Source organism: Hemiscyllium ocellatum, chromosome 1 (genome assembly GCF_020745735.1).
Source record: "Hemiscyllium ocellatum isolate sHemOce1 chromosome 1, sHemOce1.pat.X.cur, whole genome shotgun sequence".
Taxonomy (NCBI): Eukaryota; Metazoa; Chordata; class Chondrichthyes; order Orectolobiformes; family Hemiscylliidae; genus Hemiscyllium; species Hemiscyllium ocellatum.
Genome location: NC_083401.1, coordinates 132,548,375 through 132,573,299, shown reverse-complemented (window position 1 = coordinate 132,573,299; position 24,925 = coordinate 132,548,375). Strand labels below are relative to the sequence as shown.

Genomic DNA, 24,925 nt, shown 5'->3' with positions numbered 1-24,925 from the left:
TCTGCACTCCATGGTCTCTTTGTTCAGCAACACTCCCTAGGACCTTACCATTAAGTGTATAAGTCCTGCTAAGATTTGTTTTCCCAAAATGTAGCACCTCGCATTTATTTAAATTAAAATCCATCTGCCACTTCTCAGCCTATTGGCCCATCTGATCAAGATCCCATTGTTATCTGAGGTGACTTACTTTGCTGTCCACGACACCTCCAATTTTGGTGCCATCTGCAAATTACTAACTGTACCTCTTATGCTCACATCTAAATCATTTATATAAAATGAAAAGTAGTGGACCCAACACCGATCCTTGTGGCACTCCGTTGGTCACAGGCTTCCAATCTGAAAAACAACCCTCCTCCACCACCACCACCACCACCCTCTGTCTGCTACCTTTGCGACAGTTCTGTATCCACCTGTATTCCATGAGTTTTAACCTTGCTAGCCAGTCTCCCTTGGGGGACCTTGTCGAACTCTTTACTGAAGTCCATGTAGATCACATCTACCACTCAAAAACTCAATCAAGCTTGGTGGATGTTATTACCCACACACAAAGCCATGTTGACTATCCCTGATCAGTTCTTGTCTTTCCAAATACGTGTACATCCTGTCCCTCAGGATTCCCTCCAACAACTTGCCCACCACCGACGTCAGGCTCACTGGTCTATAGTTCCCTGGCTTGTCCTTACCACCTTTCTTAAACAGTGGCACCACGTTAATCAACCTCCAGTCTTCCGGCACCTACCCTGTGACTATCGATGATACAAAATATACCAGCAATCACTTCCCTAGCTTCCCACAGAGTTTGAGGGTACATATGATCAGGTCCTAAGGATTTATTCGCTTTTATGCAGTTCAACACATCCAACACTTCCTCCTCTGTAATATGGACATTTTTTAAGATGCCAACATCTATTTCCCTACATTCTATATCTTCCATGTCCTTCTTGTATGCAAAATACTTGTTTAGTATCTGCCCCATTTCCTGCAACGCCACACAAAGGCCACCTTGCTAATCTTTGAGGGGCCCTATTCTCTCCCTAGTCATTCTTTTGTCCCTTATGTATTATACAATGCCCTTTGGAGTCTCCTTAACCTTATTTGCCATGTGCCCTTTTTGCCCTCCTCATTTCTCTCTTAATTAAACGCCTACTGCCTTAATACTCTTCTCAGGATTCACTTGATCTATCCGGTCTATACCTGACATATGCTTTCTTCTTTTTCTTAACCAAACCCTCACTTTTTTTAATCATCCAGCATTCCCTTAACCTACCAGTCTTTGCTTTCACCCTAACAGGAATATACTTTCTCTGGATTCTCATTATCTCATTTCTGAAGGCTTCCCATTTTCCAGCTGCCCCTTTGCCTGCGAACATCTGTCCCCAATCAGCTTTGGAAAGTTCTTGCCTAGTACCACCAAAATTAGCCTTCTTCTAATTTAGAGCTTCAACTTTTAGATCTGGCTTCTCCTTTTCCATTGTTATTTTAAATCTAAGCATGGTCACTGGCCCCAAAGTGCTCCCCCACTGACACCTCAGTCACCTGCCCTGCCTTATTTCCCAAGAGTAGATAAAGTTTTGCACCTTCTTTAGTAGGTACATCTACATACTGAATCAGAAAATTGTCTTGTACACACAAATTCCTCTCCATCTAAACACTTAATGCTCTGGCTGTTCCAGTCTATGTTTGGAAAGTTAAAATCCCTGACCATAACCACCTTATTATTCTTACAGATAACTGAGATCTCCTTACAAGTCTCTTTCTCAATTTCCCTCTGACTATTAGTGGGTCTATAATACGATCCCAATAAGGTGATCACCCCTTTCTTATTTCTCAGTTCCACCCAAATAACTTCCCTGGATGTATTTCCAGGAAAATACCCTCTTAGCACAGCTGTCATGCTATCCCTTATCAAAAACACCATTCCCCCTCTTCTCTTGCTCCCTTTCTATCCTTCCTGTAGCATTTGTATCCTAAAACATTAGACCACCAGCCCTGTCCATCCCTGAGCCACGTTTCTGTAATTGCTATGATATCCCAGACCCATGTTCCTAACCATGCCCTGAGTTAATTTGCTTCCCTGGTGGCTTCTTGCATTGTAATAAATAGATGATCAGTTCTACCTTGATCTCTGCTTTGTCCCTGACTGTTTGACTCACGTTTTGTTCTCAATATTACCAGTATCAAATTGATCTCCTTTCTCACTATCTCCCTGGGTCCCAACGACACTGCCCCCACCTTCACCACCTCACTAATTTAAATCCACCCAAGCAGTTTTAGCAAATCTCCCTGCCAGTATATTAGTCCCCTTCCAATTTAGGGGCAATCTGTCCTTCTTGTACAGGTAATTTCTACCACAAAAGAGCTTCCAATGATCCAAAAATGTGAATCCTTCTCCCATACACCAGCTCCTCACCCATGCATTCATCTGCTCTCCCCTTGTATTCCTGCCCTCACTAGCTCATAGCACAGGGAGTAATCCAGATATTACTACACTCTAGGACTTCCTTTTAAATTCCTGCCTAACACTCTAATCTCCTTTCAGAATCTCATCCTTTTCCCTTCATATGTCATTGGTTCCAACGTGTACAATGACCTCCTGCTGGTTCCTCTTCCCCTTGAGAACATTCTGCACCCTGAGACATCCTTGATCCTGGCATCAGGGAAGCAACAAACCTTTGATTTTTCACTGCTGGCCACAGAAATGTCTGTCTGTGCCTTGGTCATGAAAGTCCCCAAACAGATTATCTCTCTTGGAACCCAACGTATCCCTCGTTGCGTTAGAGCCAGTCTCAATACCAGAAACTTGGCTGTTCGTGCTACGTTCCCCTGAGAATCCATTGCTCCCTACATTTTCCAAAACAGCATACTTGCTTGAAATGGGGATAGCCACAGAAGACTTATTGCAGATATAATCCTCAGTAACACGTAAAATCCCTGAACTCCCACATCCAACAAGAAGAGCATATCACTCTACTAAAGACCAATGTGGGCTTCTTTCTCTCTCTCTCGCTCTCTCTTCCCCACCCCCTGCACTGACCTCACCATGTGCTTCCTTTGTCTGTCCCTCTCCCTTTAAAAGTGCTGTTGTTTCAACTTGTTTTTTCTCCAAAATTCCAAAACAATGCAACAGAATATAAAACAATAATTGTTGCTCCTGGAATTCGAGGAAATCACCTCTAACACCTAAAATTTTTCCTGTTCTCAATCTTGGATTACCCAGAATCCACTATCTTTTATTCCATTTGATCTCAGGCATTACCTTAGGTCATATTAAATGTTAACATATTCCTCTGTTTTTGTAAAAGAATCCATATAATAATGAAAAGCAAACAAAACCTACAAAGTGACAATATTTGATATTCCAATTTTTTAATTTGCGGATTAAAGTTCCCAATGTCCTTTTTTCCAGTATATCCAACAGTTTCTTAGAACTTGCTCCTTTCTTTGTGAAACTATCAGATACTGACTGTTGCTCACCATCCATTTCAATTTGGAGACTCTTTCATTTTCCATTTAAAACTGCAATAGTAATTCCTAGGCTGTTTCATTAAGAGTAATTTATCCTACAACTTTTTATTGATGTAGTCGTAAATGGATTGTTGAATTCCTTTCCAGACTTTCACCCAATAATTTCACTAAGATAAGTTTTTGCTGCTAAGGTACTTGACACAACCCTGACTTCTTTAGGTTCCCACGCTAAAAACAAGTTTCACATTCCTGGCATCACCCAATATTGGAAATTTCAAAATAGAATGCTCCATTTTATTTTCTTTCGAACGCTTTAATCGCTCAAATTATATCTTTCACATAGGGATCTTTCATACATGTACTCAACTTTAATACTTTAAAACTGGTTTTATTGGGGCAAGTTCAACTGTTCAATTAGACTTTGCAATTCTTCCATTTCAGTTTTGGATTTTGCTTTTTTTTGTGAGGCCCCACTTTGACCAACTGCAATAAGGCTAATATTTTCCAAGTAAGATTGCAAGTGACATTTGGTCCATTCTGCTTGAGTTCCAAGTTAATGCAGTTACAAATAACATAACCCTGACTTCCAATTTAAAATCCTGCTTTAAGTCCAGTTATGGCAGTATGTTTGACTGCTCCCATCCATAAAGACATTATGCACATGAATCAAAGATACCTGAAAGCAGACTCCTAAGTTGCCAGAAAGACATGGTCTGCATTTAACTAAAGACAACTCAGTGCTAACAAGATATATTTCACTAAGTAGTACTCTACAGGCATCATTTAGACGATATGTCGAGATCATACATTTGGTGCCTCTTTTGGAGGATGAAGAAATACAGGTACATATCCCTTTATCAGAAATGCTTGGGACCAGCTGCTGTGCAGAAATCGGAATTTTGCGGTTTACGGAACTAATGTAGCGCCCCTGTAGGGTGCAGGGCAGCAACCCATAATTAAACATAAATACTGTACTGCAGCAAAAACGAATGAATACTCACACTAGGCAGGATAAATAAAAACTAGAATAAAGAATAGAAGGCTACCGCACTTTATTTATAGAATAGTGTATTGATAAATGAAATCAATTGATCATAAATATTCAAAAACACTTTATTTCCATAAAAAAAATTACAAGAAAAACATTTGGGAAAACTTCAACTTACAAAGCTTATTTATAGAGTAATATATACAAAGTCATGAAATACGTAGACTGCAAATATTCAACAATATTTTATTTCCATAAAAACATTCCAAATAAAAACATCTGGTAAAATTTAAACATACACAGCTTCAGCACTATGGCAGGCAGTGGTTTTAAAGGCTTCTTCAAGTGTCATCTGTCTCATTAACATCGGTTCCTGTCTACGCAATCTCTCTTTAATTGAGTAAATTGCCATAATCTCTTGCTCACTGAGGAATGAACATTGTTCAAGGCCAGCAATTAACCATCACACATTTTCACTATATCGTCAATGGGGACTTTTTCAACTGTGTTCACTAACTCACTGTCATCATCATCATTACTATCCTCACACTAATCTGTACAGGAACCTGTATTTCAAATCATTTCAGCAATGTTCTCATCGCTCAAGGAATGCACGACACGCACAGCATTGACAATGTTCAGCATTTTCTCGATGTCAGCTTCATGTAATTTATTTACACTTTCGTCCAATAAATTTTGTGCGTAAGTAACAAGGCTTGCTATCATCTTTTTCTCTTCAGTGACATGAAATCCTTCAAGTCTCTATCTGCAGGCTCATTTACAAGAAACATCGTTGTAGGCCAGAATCTGCACGAGGCATTTGTTAATGTTGCTTTATCAACATCATTCCAAGCATTAGCAATTGTGTAAATGGCATCCTTAAGACTAAACTCTTTCAGGAAGTCTTGAATTTCTATCTCTCTGTTGACTGCAGCAAGCATACTATTTAAAAAATAGCCCTTATATTTGCTCTTCATGGAGTGTAAAATTCCTTGGTCACAAGCTGTAATACCAACGTCACATTAGGGGGCAAGTAAATGCCAAAAACATTGCAGACAAGCTGGACTGGAAGAAAAGTGCCAAACAGCTTGTGAAAAGTAATGAGCTTGTGTCACTGGTACGAAGTGTTTACTGAACCAGTCGGAGAAAAATTTGAATTACCCATGCTTTCTTGTTTGCATAATAATGCACAGGCAAATTGTGTACACCTTTAAGACATCTCGGATGTTTGCTTTTCCCAATCACTGCCAATTTCACCTCGTGTGCCTGCAGCATTGATAGACCCAAGAATATTTAGTCTGTCCTTAGTTTCCTTAAAACCTGTTTGGTGGTCTCTCATTAGCCGTTGCTAATGTTTTTCTCAGGACATAGCGCCAGTAGAGTGTTGTTTCATCAGCATTGTAAATTTGTTCAGGACTAAGGCTTTCATCAGATATCAGCTTGGCAAATTCACCAAGATAATTTTCAGCTGCTTCATGGTCATTAGAAGTCTTTTCGCTACAGATTTTCAGGTATTTCACACCATTACGCTTCTTGAATTTCTGCAGCCAAGCTTCTGAATATTGACATTCGCCTTTAATGTTCAGTTTTCTATGATATTTTCTAGCTTGTTTCATGACCAAACCAGTCAGTGGCAAACGTTCACTTCTTCATTGTCTAATCCACTCCATCAACACACAGTTAAGAGCTTCATTTTTTGCCCTATGCAGTGTTTTCCTATTTTTCACTGTCACCATAAAAATCCAGTAACTTGTCTTTGTCTCTTCAAATCATAGACAGTGGTAGTTCCGACACTATATTCTTCAATAAGACACCACACCACGATCAAGCTTCTGCAAGAACTCTACTTTCTGCATTATTGATAATTACATTATTGCTAGCCACAGATGTATCTGCATCTCTTTTTGACATTTTCACTCTAAAATTAAACAATTTAGCACAGTAAAAACAAAACCCAACTGATGCCTCTGAGTGCTGGGCCACACTGCCAGGTGGGTTGAGTGAGTGCGGCCTTCGCCCGCCAAGAAAACCCTGTTATTTTACGCAGACATGACGGACGCTGCATGCTCCATGAAAACCTTTAGTTTTCTGAGCCTTTCGGGTTTTGGATGTTCGGATAAAGGGATTCGTACTTGTATTTCTATCTCTCTGCTGAAATGCAGCTCTTAAATCAATTGATCTACATTCTGAAGCATTTGTTGCTAACAAGGCGTTTTGCTCATAAGACAAGTTTCCAAACTGCTTTTCCGGCCATCGGTGAATCTATTTTTTTTATATGGTGGACTGGTCCCCATTTTTCTTCAAAATCTCACATCATCAATAAACCCAAACAGGACAGGCATTTTCCTTGCACTTCCATTTATGATATCGGGCTGGATGTTTCATATCTGGCACCTCTGTGCACACCCCAAATTCTCACCAACTTTATTGTTCTTCTTATTCTTTTTTGTCAACTTAGACTTCCTGATCACATGATTTCTGAATCTAATGGTATTCCTAGTTTGTATTATATTTATTGTTCTTGTTAAATTATGCCCTGTATTTTGCCTTCTATACATTTCGGGATTGCAACTGTTTTACCTATCCCTCCTATTAATAGGATTTATTTCAACAGATAATGATCTTTTTCTAGGGACATGTTTGCTCCTGGACCCAATGTTTGAGTTCACACTTTATTCTCTTGCCTGCCACCTTTGTACTTTATGTTCTCAATCCACTGGCTGAACCTCTTGCCACTTGTGCTGTATGTTCATGTAAGCTTTATGTTTTCTAGTGGTCTCACCTGCTTGACGTATAATAGATGCATTTTATTGTTGGTCTAGCCCTTTTAGCATGATGTTCATTGCTGTGTAATATTTGGGAATAAGGGGTATCTGGCTCCTTATTATTTTCTATAATTCCTTCAGAAACTGCAAATTTGCAATCCATACAAAACAGGCTGGAAGAGTGTCCCTGAACAGTGTAGTTCCTTTACTGTACAATTATTATTTTCCATCTTTACTAATAACCTTTCCTGGACCTCTCCCTTATAATAAGCCATATATTCCTGACAAACTGGCTTCAAATGATCTTATGTCTTAAGGTTCACCAATTCTGAGACTTTTTCTTAACAGGGAGGCAGAAAGGCTTTTTTAAAATGAGTTCAAATGGTCCAAGAAAGTAGAACTAATTGTAGCCCCATCCCAAACAGGGGGTTGATCATTTGTTCCTGATGGAACCTCAGTATTCCTACTAAATACTAACAGATCAAGACTATATCCTCCAGTTATCTGCAATACTTCTCAGCACTGCCCAATTTAGTGCAAATGATGGCAGATCAACCAAATTGCACGTTAAAATATTTCTGAACCACTTCATCTTTTACTTCAAGGCACTTCTCCCGCACCCCACTGCTAAAAGGTTCTCTGCTACCATATTCATAACAATTATGCTCATATTTGCAGATTTATCTCTAAATTCAGAGTTAGGAAAGCTCATATCTACCCCTCACCACAACCTCAATCATCAGAGAGACTTTGCTGGTGGTTCAAGTCCAGTCTCTATTCACAGTTCATTTCACATCTTCACCACGTATTATTGACTAACAAAATCAACTTCCCAAATCCACAAAATGTATACTGAAAATGTTTTTTCTTGATACTGTTGCTTTAAATCCATAGTCAGTGCCTCAATGAAACCTCTTCCTAAGGGCAAACATAACATAGCTGTGTTCATCAGTATTTCATATGAAATTCACATCTATCATATCTCTTCCATGAGCTTATCAAACTCTCAATCCCTTATTCTGGCATTCTTTCCTAAATTTGTAGCCTATTGGACACAGATGGGCAAATTGCCTATTTCATTTTAACACAATTGACATATTGTCTTTATATTTCTACTCCTGCCATTAATAACACTTTGTTAATTTCTTTAGGGGAGAGGTTATGTTTCAATTGTAAAAATTGCAAATTCACAGATCTTCCAAATACAATAACATTGCCATTTTCCATATCCAGTTTCTTCACTGAGTCTACTTAATATTAAGTGGCATTTTATTGGTCATTACATCAATGCTAATGGAATGATTGATTCCAATTATTTTACAAAGAATGATCATTCTTTTCAAAGGTTTTGATGTGTTATCATGCTCAAATTTGAAACTGGTGGATCTTTCAAATTCAGGTAGCCAGTCAATTCCACATGCTGGAGATGTGCATCCAGTCAGGTTATGTCATTAAAACATTAATTTCTGGGCTGAAACTTGTTGTGATCAATATGTCACCCTCCTTTTGGCCTGTATCTCCACCTTCTTCTAATTCATGCTTAGTTTTGATTATTATATTGTTTGGGATAGTTCATGGTGAAATGGTATCACAAAAGAGACCATTCAGTCCATCGTGCCTGCCCCAGTTCTAGTATCAATCTCCTGCCTTTTCTCCTATCCCCATCCAGTATTTCTATCCAACTAAGTGTCTAATGTCCTCTTGAATATCTCGATTAAACCTGCTCCCACAGGCAATGCATTAGCCATGCTAACTATTCGATGTGCGAACACGTTTTTCCTCTCATCACTCTTGCTTAGTTTGCATACCACGTTAAATCTACACCTTTCAATTTTTAAAATTATTTTATGAAGGTGAACAGCTTATCCCTATCTATTCTGTTCAGGCTGCTCTTGATTTTGAAACATCTTGGCCTTCTTTACTCCAAGACAAACAGTTCGAACATCTTAACCTATCCTCACAACTGACGTTGCTCATTCTTGCAAATCACTTCTGAAGTCTCTCCAGTGCATTTGCATCTTTCCCACAGTGTGCTACCAGTAATTGTACATTACACTCCAGTTAAAGTCTAACAAGTCTCTTGCATAAATTTTACATCACCTCCTTGCTCATGCACTCTACATAACTATTATTAAAGCCAAGAATACTATACCTTATTAAATGCTCTGCCCACCAGTCCAGCCATCTGCAATGATCTGTGCACCATATACAAGTGGGTTCCTCTGCTCCCAAATCCCCTTTAAAATTATACCCCTTACTTTATACTGACTTTCAATCTTCTTCCAACTAAAATGCATTACTCCATATTACTCTGTATTGAACCACATCTGCCACCTATCTACCCACTCCACCAACTTGTCAACACCCCTTTGGTGTTCCACACTTTCTCACAGTTTATTATTCTTCCAAGTTTAGTGTTATCTGAAAATTAGCAAAAGCAAGATTCCCAAGTCTGGGCCCTGGAGAACTCCACTACAAATGTTCCTCCACTGCAAAAAATATTGATCGACCATTATTGGTTTTTCTATTGCTCAGATAATTTTATAGCCACTGTCCCTTTTATACCATGGCCCAGCATGTTTGTCACGAGCCTGTTGGGTGCCACTGTTCCAAATAACTTCTAGAAATTCATGTATACCACATCAACAGCATATCCTCACTGACACTTCCTCTTAGCTCTGCAAAACACTCCAGCAAATTCAATAAACACAATTATCTCTTTAAAAGTCCATGCTAATTCTTCCTAATCAACCCACCCTTATCAAGGCAACTATTAAATCTATTTTAAATAACTGCTTCTAGAAGTTTATCTATCACTTAAGTTAAACAAACTGGTCTATAAATGCGGTTTGCAATTATGCAATCTACTGACATGTCCCCCAAATCCAAACAAAGATTATGACCAGTTCCTCCACAGTTTGTACCCTCACTTATTTCAGAATCCTTGAATGCATCTCATTTAGTCCCAGCACCTGGATGACTAAATGCCAACAATCTATCAAAGACTTCTTCCTTTTTAATTCTGAACCCTTTTCGCGATAATTTCCTCCTCTGTCACCATTGCCTGGTCAGTTACCTCCTTTGTAAAGGGGATGCAAAATGTTGATTTAACATCTCAGCCATGTCCCTTGCTTCTGCGTGGTAAATCCCTTGTTGGTCTCTGATTAGCCCTACTCCTCCGTTAATAACTCTTCTACTGTTTATCTGCCCAAAAAATGACCTGGGGATTCCTCTTTAGGTTAGCTGCTCTTACTTGCTTTTTCACCTCCTCCCTAAACCTTTGGTATTCCTGTCGGTTTTCAATTGTATTTTCAGCTTTACAACACTCTTCATTTGCACTTAGATGAATACTTATCCCAGATTTGAACCAGAGACCTTTTGCATGTTATTTCAACGCATGTCCTTAAGCAAAAATCATACCTCTAAAAACCAAGAATAGTATTTTGAATCATACTTGAAACATTGATTGATGACAACCTGAACATTTGTTTTTATTTAAAACTGCAAGTACCAAACTTTCTTCATTTCTCAAAACAGTCAATAGTAGTTGTCTTAATTTCTTTTAGTTACAGTTTCCTTTTCATACTCTTGTCAGAAATCTGTATCTAGACTGTCTCACTATTTCGTTAGCACCATATCTTCCATTTTGTGTTTTTGCTCTTTGTGCTATAAACACTGCTAGAAAGAAAGGCTTTCTTAGCGACATATTTTTAAGGCTTATGTCATTTGTTCTAGCAATATATGTTTATCTGCAAATCTAACTCGTGTCAAAACTAGAAGTCTGTTCATGCCTGATACTTTGGCACAATTCAATATCACAGATGCCAACAGAGCTGGAGGTATTTCCAAATGAACGTTCTGTAGCCTTATATACAATCTACTTCCTTTGATTACGTACTCTTCAATGTCCTCCTAAATTTGTCAAAGTCTGACTACTCTTCATAAGCCGTTAAAACGTTTTGATAAATTTTATCCATGGAAGTTAATTTGTTCAAAATTTTATCTATATTGAAATCAGTCTTCAAAACTGAAAAAAAAACATTCTTATCCTCCTCCTGTACGGCTACAAAGATGTCAAGGCCAAACCTGATAAAGTAGTAACCCAAGTCCACATTGTAACTTAATTCTTTCACTGGTTATAAGAAATATTTTCAGGAAATGGTTGTGTAATCTGAAATGTTACATTTTGATGCAGCCATCCTCGGTGATCAATGTTATATACTAAAGATAATTGTATTTAAATAGATACAAGTCCACACATTTAGTGAGAGCTTTATTTCATTTAACCATGCCACAAAATTCACATGCTGCTTATTAGTTCCCCATATTTGTACAACCAATTCACAGCAATTAACCCTAATTGATATATCCATCACTCCTTCCCTCTTTCCATTAGATCTCAGGCATTCCATCAGACCATGTTAGATGATGACAGGTCATTGTTAGATAGCTACTTTAACTTGTGCAGCATGGTAATTAATTTTCTAGAACACAAATGCTCCATTTCTTGACACCAATTCCAAAGTCTGTTGCAAATTCAGTTTTGGGAGGTTCATATCAAAACAACTCAAATCATTCAAATATTTTGTGGCAATTTGCAACTTTGTGTGGGACACTTTCTTGCTTCAATATGTTGGATTGAATATCCTTTAAAAACACAGGTTACTGATTTGTTTCTTAACTTTCAGCAAATTCTGGACTATTATGTCATGTTGACTGATATCCAATGAATGTCCAGAATTCTACTTTATACATAATTATAAATTACCATTTTAATATTATGAAAAGTCAGTTTCATTTTTCTTGAGACTCATTCATGCTATCAACTTACCTGTCCTATCAGCTGAACAATAAAGTCAACCACAAGTTTGGATTCCTTGCTGAACATGCCTTGCCAAAGCTTGTCCACGAGTCGTTGTGTGAAGTAAAATACATTGTTCACTAATATATTGTAACTTCCTCCACTGGTAATTGGTAGTGTTGCATCTTCACCTGAAACATTTGCGAAGCATAAAAATGGTCTGTTAAACCACAAAATGAGTATGGCAATTACAAAAGTATATTGCATAACTTTTAAAATGGATTAGTCCACTATTTCTATAAAGATTTTAGGTTTTAGTTATGCATTTCACTTTATGAGTAACAACTTTTTATTTTAAGAAGGGTGCAATCTGAAGTGAGACTTTAAAATGATAGTTTTCCCTCAATAACTTTGGAACATCAATTTCATCTATTGCCGTGTTAAAATTTTCCCTCCTTGGATATTCATGTGACATTCTAATATAAAGTATCAGGACATTTATCACTGCATTTTCTGGTTCATTTTTAATCAATAGAGCAGCACTTTATATTAACCTCATTCAAAAGTGTAGTCTGATACTTAGCATATGATCATGATCACAGGAAAATTTGAATTTCCAGTATCAGAACTACAATAATCATTTCAGGAAATGTCCTAAATTCATTTACAAGAGTCAAAGAATGTACATACAACCAATTCACAAGATTAAAAAAACAAAATTTGAGATTGAATCTTATCAGCTCATAGTAGAAATTACCACACCCAATAATGAATAAAAATCAATGTAATGAAGAACTACCAGCATCATTTAATCTTTCAGTTTTTAAGACAGCCTGGAATAGTTTGCAAAATCAAAGCTTCTATGTATTGACCTGTTAAAGACAGTTTTAGTATCCACAGATGAGTGTGTTGCTGACGGGGCTAGCATTGATTGCCTATCACTGATTGCCCTTGAGAAGATGGTGGTGAAACAGCCTTCTCGAACTGCTGTTGTTCATTTCTGTAGGTGTACCCACAATTCTGTAAGGGAGATCCAATAACTTTGACACAGTTACACTGAAGGAACAGTAATATATTTCTGAGTCATTACGGCAAGTGGCCTGTGAGTGAACCAACACGTTCCTACGTATTATTGTCCTTGTCTTTCTAGATGATAATGTTTGTGGGTTTGGGTATAGATAATATCTAGCTAGAGACTTTGCTTGAAAGTGTGAGCAGTTATTTGAAATTGCCAAAAACGGACTGCCGGCGATTAAATATCTAAAAGCAAATGTAGTAATAGGTTATGCAGATCAGCTACAATGGTAATCTGTTTTAGATGTCGTTTTTTCACAATATTTGTGATCACTAAATCTCAGATTCCCATCCATCTGTAAGCACCGCACTTGTACTATTATTACTGGCACCTATCGTAGGATTTGTATTGTTATAGATGTTCTCATTTCACAAAAAAACTAAATAGTGCACATATCAAATGCAAGCAACTCTACATAATAACTAGTAAAGCCAATAAAATCATTATACAAATAATCTGATAGTATTGATTCAACAGTTCATTGGAACATTTTAATGGAATTTTCATAAGTATGATACTTTTTCTTCCACAGCATTATCTGAAGGTAGTCAAACATACCTAACAAAACATCTGCTGCCAATAAATGATCCATCACACTGTCTAAGATGCAAGTTTGGAATTCTTTTTGCTGAGCTCGTGTTGATCTGTCAGGTGAGGCCTTGACAACAGCAAAGAAAAGTCTACATTAAGAATCTCTATTACTTTGCTTGACACTATAATCCTGTTAAACTTAATTTTCAATAAAACACGCTCCACAGTTGTGGTTGAAAATGAAACAACTGTTTAATCTTAAAGTATACAGAGAATGTAATGGACGAAAATAGATGTGCTGGCAATACTCTGTGGAGAGACAAACAGAATCAATATTTCAAGTTGCAACTGTTGATCAGAACAGCTAAACTGAGAGACATAATAGCTGTTAAAGACGTGACATGAAGAAGAAAATCAGGGAGGTTTGTGGTAGATCAGAAGATAAGAGATATTAAACAAAATATGAACATACAAAATGGAACAAAAGTACACATTCAACCCTTAAGCCATTCAATGTGAACATAGTGATTGGTTTGTGTTCTGATCCCACTTTCCCATCTACATGTGAAAACATTGGACTTCTTTAATTCACAAGTATCTGAACTGCCTTGATTGCAGTTCCATCCTTTCTTAAATGAGGAGGTAATATTTGCACACAATATTTGAGACGTAGACTCACCAATGTCCTGTCTAACTGAAGTGTAACATCCAGATTTTCATGTTTAATTCTAATTATAATAAAGGATAGTCTCCCATCAGACTTTTGGATCATGTGGTGTACCTGTATGCCAGCTTTTCGTGACTAATGGATGTGAGCAACTAAACCCCTCAATAACTTGGATTTCTGCAGTCATGAGCTGTTTGAGTAATACACAGCAGGTAAAGAATGTTTTGGCATTTAATGGAAAAGGGTTAAAAATATAAAAGTAGGGAAATGTTGCTGCAACTGTACAAGGCAATAATTAGACTAGAGCACTATGTATAATTTTAGTCCCCTTACTTGGGGAGGATTGTAGTAGCATTGGAGGCAGTTTAACAGAGATTCATTCCCACATGAAGGGTTTATCTAATTAAGAGATATTGAGGAGCTTCAGCCCATACTGTCTAGAGTTTAGAAGAACAAGAGGTGGTGTAATGGAGGTATAGAATACCTTATTGCCTATTGTGTGGTAGAGGCAGAAACCATCATAATATTTAAAAAATATTCAGAAGTGCACTTGAGATGCCAAGATATACAAGGCCACGGGCCAAGCACTGATAAATGGGATTGGAATAGTTAGATGGTTGCACTGAGAACATGAGGGGCGATGGTGTAGATCTCTGACTCTACACTTATAAGCAATTGACCAAGGAGGCACCATGTGGCTGTTTTCTCTTGTGGGGCAATCTAGAATGTAAAGGATAAGGGGTAGAAGGTTTAAAACAGAGATAAAGAGAAATTACTTCTCTCAAAGGGTCATGGATTTGTGGAATGATCTACCCTAGACTGAGGTGGATGCCGAGACTGTTTAAATTTAAGGAGGAAATAAACAGATTTTAAAAAAATAAGTTATAATTTGGAGGGTTTTGGGGAGCAAGAAGAAAAGTGCAGAAGAGGTCGAAATGGGTGCTATGATTGTATTGAATGATGGTGAAGGCTCAAAGGGCTGAATAGCCTTCTCCTGCTCCTAGTTCTTCACAGCATACTTTCCTATCTTTTGGTCATCTGTGAATTTAACTACCATGTGGTTACTCCCCTCATCTAAAACCCCGATAGAAATTGTAAGAAATTGAGGCACTAAACACAGATCCCTGCAGGACTCCATCATCTCATCCCGTCAATCAATACATATTGATGTATATTTGGTTTACTGCTAGTCAATCTTCTATCCAGGCTAATGTTACTCCTGACACTAAGATCCTTTATTTTCCATAATAGACATTTTCTTTACATTTGATGCCTTCCTTAACTTGTTTAGATCACCACAAAATGTGGGTCTTCCTCTAGAATTTTTCTTTGATGTAAAACCTTACCAAATACTTTGTGGGAACTGAACTACAGTACACCTACTGGCTATCCTTTATCCATAGCATATTAACTAATTCAAACAAGTCTCATAAATTGGTTAAATACAACTTTTGCTTCACAATTACCTTGAACTTATCCAAGCCTAAAGTTGTACTTTTACGGTTAATTTTAACAGCTTCCCCATGACAAATGGCAAGTTAACTGGCCTTTGGCACCCTTTTTATCTCCCTCTCTTCTTGAGTACAGGGGTTATATTTGTTATTTTCTGGTCTGATGGAACTTTTCCTGAATAGAGGGCAGTTCTGGAAAAAAGACACCAACACATCTACTACCTCACTGACCAAGTCTTTTAAGACCCTAAATTAGGTATGTCTGGGATCTTGAGACATGTCAGCCCACAGCCCAATGGGTTTATCTAATACCTCTTCCCTGTCGATTTCATTTCACTAAATTCCAAATTAAAAATAGAAATTGCTGGCAGCATCTATGGAGAGAAATCAGAGTTAATGTTTTGAGTCAGGTGAACCTTCCTCAGAACTCAATTCACTAAATTTGTGGGCGGCATGGTGGCACAGTGGTTAGCACTGCTGCCTCACAGCGCCTGAGACCCGGGTTCAATTCCCGACTCAGGCGACTGACTGTGTGGAGTTTGCACGTTCTCCCAGTGTCTGCATGGATTTCCTCCGGGTGCTCCGGTTTCCTCCCACAGTCCAAAGATGTGCGGGTCAGGTGAATTGGCCATGCTAAATTGCCCGTAGTGTTAGGTAAGGGATAAATGTAGGGGTATGGGTGGGTTGTGCTTCGGCGGGTCGGTGTGGACTTGTTGGGCCGAAGGGCCTGTTTCCACACTAAGTAATCTAATCTAATCTAAATTCCTTTCCTCCTCCCATCTCCTGATTTACAGATGCTATTGAAATGCTGTTTGTATTTTCTGTAATGAAAACTACTTTGCTTCTGTCTTCATTACATCCACCATTTCCTTATTATCAATGAGTAACTCCTCATTCTCACAATCTAGAGGATTAGCACTCATCTAGCAGAAACTCATCCTGTCCATTCTTGTGTTTTAGCTAATTTCCTCTCAAAGTATTAATGCCTTTATTCTGATAAGCCTTTAAGTCACTGTCTGGCATTCTTTAAATTTCTAATCAATCTGACCTACTGCTCAACTTTTCAGTTATTGATTTCTTCTCTTTCATTTTGATACTTTCTTTAATTACTTGAATTCAGTGCAGATGGTGGGTCCTTCTTTTAGGACTTTTCATTACAGTAGGAGTAGATTTATTTTGAGTATTCTGTGGGGAATATTCCCTAAACATCTGACTCTCTCTACTTACATATCCTCTAGCCTTGCATGTCCATTCAGTTTCAACTAGCTCAGCCTCCATGCCCTATTATAGTTGCCTTTATGTAAGCTCAACATACTAGTCCTGCAACTAATCCCTTTCAAACAGGATGCAAAACTCAATCATATTTTTGTCACATTTATTTAGGTGTGCCTTTACCCTGAGGCTGTGAATTAATCCTGTCACATTATGCAACACCAAGTTTATTATAACTTGCTTGCTGATCAGTTTCAGAATATGCTCCTTGCAATTACAAGAGAATTGCTGGAAATAACCAAAGAGAGTGGCAACATAACAAGAGTTTAAAGATGGGACCGAAAGGTGTGAATGGCAAAATAACAAGCAGCTGCTCCCCTAAAACAACAAGCAGCAAAGTTAAGAAAGACATCTGTAATTTTAGTAGTGGTCATGATGGTTGGGAAGGGAAAGGAAAAAGAGCATGGGGTAGTGCAGTGAGACAGAAAAATAATTCCAGCCTCAAAATAGCTGAACTCCGTTTTGAATCCAGGTGTCTGTGGAAGTGCTTATTAGAAAAAATGTGAGTCTTTGACTCTCAGTATCAATGGAATAGCCTTTTTCATTATTTATTAATGGGATGAGGATTTAATTGGCTAGGCCAACATTTTTTTGCCAATTCCTAGTTGCACTTGATAATATTGTGGTGAGCTATTTTTCTGAACCACTGCATTCCATTAGATCTAGGCAGACCCACAATGCCTTTCAGGAAGGAATTTCAGGAATTTGACTCAGTTAATGGTCAGAGAAGAAAGCTGTTAATGAGAGAGAAAGCTAGGGAATTAAATTGCAAATAACTAAGCATGCTTGGGGACCGAGTGGAATTAATCAACAATTAAAGCAGTCATCCAATTAGTGTCTGTCTCCTCAATGTGGAGAAAGATCACACCACAAGCAGTAAATGCAGTTTAGCAAATTGAAAAAGAAGTATTTGAAAACCAATGCTTCACCCGGAAGCAGTGTTTGAGCCTTGGATGGTGAGGAAAGAGGAACTAAAAGGGCAGATATGATATCACCCGTGCTTACATGGAAAGGTGCCACTGAAAATGAACTAAGTGATTTTGAAGTGATTAAGCACTGAATCATGCTATTGCAGAAGGAATGATCCCCTTTGAATCCTAAGGAGAGGGGTGGGGTGGCATACATCAAATTTGATAATACCTTAAATATGGAAGACAGCAAGGTGAAAGGTGAGGACAGGGAAACCTCATCATTGTCTAGGCAGCAGAGCAACAGTGTGGGAAATGGATTAGATGTGGCTGAGGACCCTGTCAACCACAGTTAGGTAGGAGAGTCTTTGGCTGAAGGGGTGGAAAAAGGACATATCAAAAGATGTTGACATGGACAACTGCATCATCAGAACAGCTACGATGGAGACATGGAAACCAGAAACATACAATGTAATCTTTTGGGCTGCAAAGCATCACTGGCAAATTCTTAAGTTCTTCTCTGTATTTTAATATCCTGGTCATGGAAAAAAAAAGCAGTGTCTCAGCACTGAACCCTGGGGGTTAAGTGTAATTTCCCATTCTCCAAAGTGAAAATCAATAAGTTATTATGACTCGCTGTTCTGTACTTATGCCACTTTTAAAAAAAATCAACCTGACACTGATCCTTCCTTTCAAGGAACCTCAATTTTTTTTAACCAGAGATTAGTTTATAAAATCGTAGAATGTATATTTTGATCAAGTCATCTCACCATCTGTGCATGGAGATGAATTACAGATTAAGACGAATATCTTGACCTTTTGGTCAAGAAAATAGACAAATAGTGAGAAAAATCATTTACACATGTATTATTTCAGGTTGATCAACACCTACCTCTAATAACAGGTCTATGAGAGTAGTCTGTTTGCTGGCAGGTGCAAGACATAAATTTTCTACCGCAAGGACACGCATGAAATCAAATACAAACTTCCTGGCAGGGTGGTTGGTGAGGAAAGTCTTTGCCCCGACATTACAATATTCTGATTGACTCCTATTCATGCCTGTATCACCTGCAAATGCTTTGAATTCTTCAGCAGGAGAGCCGACATCATCATCATGATCAGTCACCTAAAAAAAACCCATTTTAGAAAAGCAACTTTACAGATACATTGTACTTTTTAAAGTAATAAAACATCCCAAAGCAAATCACAGAAATATTATGAAACAAAGTATGATACTGAGCGACATAAGGAGATATCAGGCTACACAACCAAAGGTTGTATTGGTTATATTGTATATTTAAAGGGATGAAAGTGAGAAAGTAAGGATATTCCAAAAGTTAGGACAATTAAAGGCCACCAACAGTGCAGTATTTACAATCTGGGAGGAACAAAAGGCCAGAATTAGAGTACAGATGGAGCAGAAGATTGTATGGAGGAAATTCAGTAATAGGGAGGGGCAACTCCACAGACAGATTTGAAAACAAAATCTAGCATACTTAATGTTCTCCCCTGCAACAAGTTTAGTGGCTGGGGGCACTTAATTGGAGAAAAGGATACCCAGTGAGCACCTGTCACCTTCCAGCCTTTGCCTTATTTAAGGATATGGCAGAACAGCTCATGGACGATCGTCCTGACTCCTCACCGATTACTCACCAAAACCGGGCAAATATCTGGGCAGAGGCTTCTTTTTTTATGCTTGCGGGTTACCAAAGAGATCTCTTATACACCCAACTGCAATACATGGTATCAGCAGAAGGACCTCATGAAAGTCACCTGTCACATTTTCTGCTCCCCCTCCAATAACCTGCATTCCTCGACTGCCTCTTGCCATGATTTAACGATCCTGGGTGTTGGTGAATGCATTACAAGGATCAGCTACTAACTCCCCAGTGGCATTAGTGAGCAAAGAAGAGCTGCTGATCTGTGATCATTGTCAGTGGGACTTTTGTCCCTGTGGTCCTCGGTTTTGGGTGAAGGCACACTACTACATAGTGAAGTGAATAATTAACACTTAATTAGTTGGATCTTTTGTAAAAAAAGGAGATACAAGGCTTTTTGTTTGCTTCATAGTCAACAGGCAAGAGTCTCATCACCTACATTAAATTCTGCCTGTGGTGTTGCTTGACTGAGAGTGAATGTAGGTCAGTGATCATAGACGTGTGGTGAATGGGATTTGCTCATAGTTATGACCTGGATGGCAAAATTGTGAATAACCTCAAGTTTATGTAGAGTAGTACATGGAAGAAGAATAAGGAGTACATTTCAGCAGATGTATTACAGAGGTGGAAATTAGCTCAATGATTGCATGAATACAAGGCCAAAAATGTGACATTTAATCCCACACTGTGGTCTAGAACAGGAATGGAGCCAGTAGCCAATGCACAGAGTTCTGAATGGCAACCAAAAACCCTGGCTTCAGTCTTAATATTTAACGAGAGGAAATTTCTGTTGATCCCTTCCAGCATGCCCAAACAGTCCAATAAATGAAAACTAACACCTTGCCTTCAAATGGTTAAGGAGCAGCAGGGATATGACAACTAAAAAGGGACCAAGTATAAAGTCAATGAAACCAGAGACATTACTCCAAGAGCTGAAAGAGAGCCATTACAAGTGAATCCCTTGCTATGAAAAACAGGTAAAAACAGACCAGATGAGAGTAGTTCCATCAACTTGGTCAAGAGTGGAAAGCAGCTGGAGGATAGTGTGGTCAAACACATCAATAGTTGTTGACAGGTCAAGAAAGGTGAAAAGGAGTTCAACTTGGTCACTATCATATATAATATTTGTGTTTCAATATGGTGCCTGCAACAGAAACCTGACCGAAAGGGTGCAACCATGAAGGTCTGGGTAAATGGGAACAGATTTGGAATGTGATATTGTTGGATATGGACTGAGGCATAAGCACCACCTCAGTGTGAAGTTGTCTTATGAACCTCTGGGTGGAACAGTCCACGATCTCAAAACGATTAAGACCTATCGGGGTTCCCCTCATACATGCAATGTCCATCCTTTCAGTGAGACTTGCACACTCAGTGCATAACAAGTATATCTTGTTTAAGATAAGATATTCTCATTGGACTAGCAAGTGTTTTCCTTCACCACACCTGACCAATTGGGTCCAGTAATTCCATACCATAAAAGAAGATGGCAACAAATGTAACCCATTTTGAACAACACTCCAGAAAGTCTCACACACAAAAGGTGATCAGCAGTGAAGACTGTACATCCAACACTGTGAGCAACAGTGTGGATTCAATTTAGCCACCTCTTAGCATTCATTGACAGTGATGTAGGTTATGGTATTTTGAGCATCTTTCGACTCAGCCTGCTCATGGAGGAGAGTCAACAATATGAAAGAGCTGAACACTTAAAAATATTACAGAAGAAACCCTCTTGGGAAGATTCAACAAGGAATGATCTACAATCAAAGGAAAAGCATTCTGACTTGAGAAAGATGCTTTGTAGCAGGGAGTTAAGAGCTCCTTGGAGAAAGAGAATTAATTACTAGCAAATACAAATTTTATCATATAGTGGTAGGCTGTATGAGCAGTCCTGATTTGGCATTCAACGTAAAGTGAACAGATGTTGGACACTCCTTGAGTGAAGTTAAACCGTTGGTTAAATCCAAAAAGAATACAACACAGTACAACAAATGGAAAGTGAAAATGTGAGATAGTACTTGCAGCTCAGATAAAATCTTTACAGCACAGTGGGCATACTCAATGTGACAAAGTTACAGCAAAGGAAATCAAGGGCCAGAAAATCAATTTAAACTAAGGTTACAGACCTGGGCATGTCAATAGCCAGAATTAAAGTGAAAATGTAGTAGATAAGAAATCTCATCAGCCCTCATCTGGCAAAAGTGGTGTAATAAGACTTTATTAAGATTAGATTAGATTCCCTACAGTGTGGAAACAGGCCCTTCGGCCCAACAAGTCCACACTGACCCTCTGAAGAGTAACTCACCCAGTCCCATTTTCTTCTGACTAACGCACCTAACACTCCGGGCAATTCAACATGGCCAATTCACCTGACCTGCACATCTTTGGACTGTGAGATGAAACCACAGCACCCAGAGGAAACCCACACAGACAGTCACCCGAAGCTGTAATCGAACCTGGGACCCTGGTGCTGAGAGGCAGCAGTGCTATAAACTGTGTAGCTAAGGCCAAAGAAAAGTTAGAAGAGATCCATCATTAAAATCATGTTGAAGGTAGGAAGCAATTAGTCAAACTGCAGAGAGTAGGAATCAACCCGAGGGGTGGGGGGGGGGAACTATATCATAAAGAGAGATGTAGATACCAGTAAACTTCTGGGGGAAGAAAGTTAAAGTAGCAGATTTATCTTCAAAAGTGCAAATAAAAGGACAAGTTTAGAAAAAAACAAGTGCAGTTAATGAAGGCCACTGGCAGCATGATCATTCAGTAAAACCATTAAGAATAAAAAAATTATCCATATGGCTGCAAACAGCAGGATTTTTCCAGTGAAAATTCAGGAATCACTCATTCGAGGTGCAGGAATGCAGGAATCCTCCATTTTTGCTACAAGACATCAAGAATTCTCCATATTAGCTGCAAAATTATGTTTTTCATTACTACAGAATAAATGCTCATTAAGCAAGGAAAATAATGAATCAAATTGGGAAGACGCTGGGTCAGAAATAATATTGCCAGGACGATTCAATTTCAGAGATAGACCAAACAGAAAACAAAGATGGACATCTTGAAGAAAATAACTTGGGATACAGAATACTTCAAAATTACATACTGAACCATACGTTCAACAAGTTCATACTTTTGATATACAATTGGGAATATAAACTGATGATGTTATGGCTTGCCAAGGTGTAGAAGGAACAGCAGATCTTTTTGAAGTACTGAAAGCCTTTCGTGATTACTTGAATCTCATTCAAATAAAATCTTTGAGAGAACAAGATTTAATAGACAAGCTAGGTATCTAGTTGAGGACAGATATCATTTCATGAGTAATCGCCACTGAATAGCAGAAAAATGTAACTACAATGAGTTGGGAGATCAGAAGAGATTGCATTGTTCTCGGAATTGCTGACGAACCGGTCAGATTTATTCCAGTCAAAAGAGCGAGTCAAGGAATGGCCATACAGATGCTAAGTGAAGCCGAAGTATAGAAGCAGCACAGATCATTCCCAAGAAGAGATTTAACTATCATAGGACTTCAGCAAAAGCTATACAGTCCTTAAAGCACCTCAAAAGACATGCATGACAAACTAATAGAGTGAGTATAACCGACACTACATGCTAAATGTTCTTGTTAGTACTGACACTTCAGGCACATACAGTGTCCATCTATTAGAAAGGAATACTTCTCTGCCACATAAATGGCTCACTTTCAGGAAATATGTCAAAGGAGGATGATGCTTCTAAACTCCAGTTAATATAATCCTAAAAGATCCAGTCCCTCTTGATTTTTACTGTCACACGCACCTGGGTACAGTGAAAAGCTGTTTGGTGTGCAGTACAGGCAGATCATACCAAACAAAAAACATAAAGTGATCAAACAGAGTGAGGAATATGGCTGCAAAGTAGTTCAAAAGCGAGATTAATATTAGAATTAAAATTTGAGGGGTGCTGAAGCTTGTATTTTCTGCCTGATGGAAGAGGTTGAAAGAGATTGCAACTGGGATGGAATAGGTCTTTGATGCCTTTTTAAGGCAGAAAGTGTAGATGAAGTCAATGGATGGAATGTTGACTTGTGTGATGGACTGGGCTGTGTTCACAACTCTGTAGTTTCTTATGGTCCTGGGCAAAGCTGTTGCCATACCAAGCCATGATACTTCTAGATTGAATGCTTCCTAGGCCTATGGTGCATCTGTAAAAGTTGGCAAGTCCTTATGGACATGCCAAATTTCCTTAGCCTTCTGAGGAAGAAAAGGCATTGTTGTGCCATCTTGACCATTGCATCAACATAGGTGGTCCAGGACAGGTTGTTGGTGATCACTCCCAGGACACTCTCAACCATTTCTACCTCATCTCCATTGATGTAGATAGGGGTGTGCCCTCCCGTGCTCCCTGAAGCTGATGATCAGCTCTTAAGTTTTTTTTTATTTTGAGGGTGAGGTTGTTATCTTTACATCATGCCACCAAGCACACTCTCGCTTTCCTTTATTCAGTCTTGTCATTGTTTGATACCTCGCCTACAATGGTGGTGTCGTTAGCAAACTTGTAGCTGGAGTTTGGATGAAATTTTGCCACAGACATGTGTGCAGAGAGTACAGTAAAGGAATAAGCATGCATCCTCGCAGGGGTGCCAGTATTGAGGACAGTCGCGGAGGTGGTGCTGTTGCCTATCCTCATTGATTGCGTTCTGTGGGTCAGGAAGTTGAGCATCCAGTTGCAGAGACCTAGGTCTTGGAGTCTGGAGATTAGTTTGATTGGGATTCGTGCTGAAGGAAGAGTTGTAGTCAATAAGTAGAAGCCTGATTATCCAGATGTTCTAGGGATAAATGTAGGGCTGGGAAATGGAATTTGCCCTGTTGCACCAGTAGCCAAATTGCAAGGGATTGAAGCAGGCTGGAGGCTAGAGGTGATATGAGCCATGATTAATCTCTCGAAGCACTTCATAATATGGATGGTCAGAGCCACTGGGCAATAATCATTGAGGCACGTTGCATGTATTTTCTTTGGTAACCAGGATAACACTGGTCTTCTCGAAGCTGGTGGGGACTTCAGATTGTAGCAAGGAAAGGTTAAACACGTCAGCAAATACGCCTGCCAGCTGGTCCACACAGGATCTGAGTGCATGGCCAGGGACTCCATCTGGACCAATTCTTCCCATGGGTTTACCCTCCAAAAGGTGAATGTGACATCTGCAGCAGTGACTGAGGGAACAGATGCATCCGAGACTTTCAGGGCAGGAGACACCATTCCCCTGACTTTCTGTGCAAACTGAACTTTTCACGTCAATCCTGTCATCTCAGAAATCAGTCTGGTCAATAGATAAAAGGGATGAGCAAAACCACCCGAG

The 24,925-nt window shown here is 38.8% G+C and overlaps 1 protein-coding gene across 6 annotated transcripts in view; it reads right to left on the bottom strand.

The window, feature by feature from the left end:
• wdfy3 (WD repeat and FYVE domain containing 3) overlaps positions 1–24,925 on the bottom strand; it is a 400,898-nt gene that overhangs the window by 141,965 nt on the left and 234,008 nt on the right. For all 6 annotated transcript variants that reach the window (XM_060826089.1, XM_060826126.1, XM_060826116.1 and 3 more), the window contains exons 33-35: positions 18,816–19,049; positions 13,653–13,752; positions 12,050–12,210 (exon numbers count right to left, since the gene is read on the bottom strand). In XM_060826089.1, the coding sequence (XP_060682072.1) occupies positions 12,050–12,210; positions 13,653–13,752; positions 18,816–19,049 (495 nt within the window). The remainder of the gene's footprint in view (positions 1–12,049; positions 12,211–13,652; positions 13,753–18,815; positions 19,050–24,925) is intronic.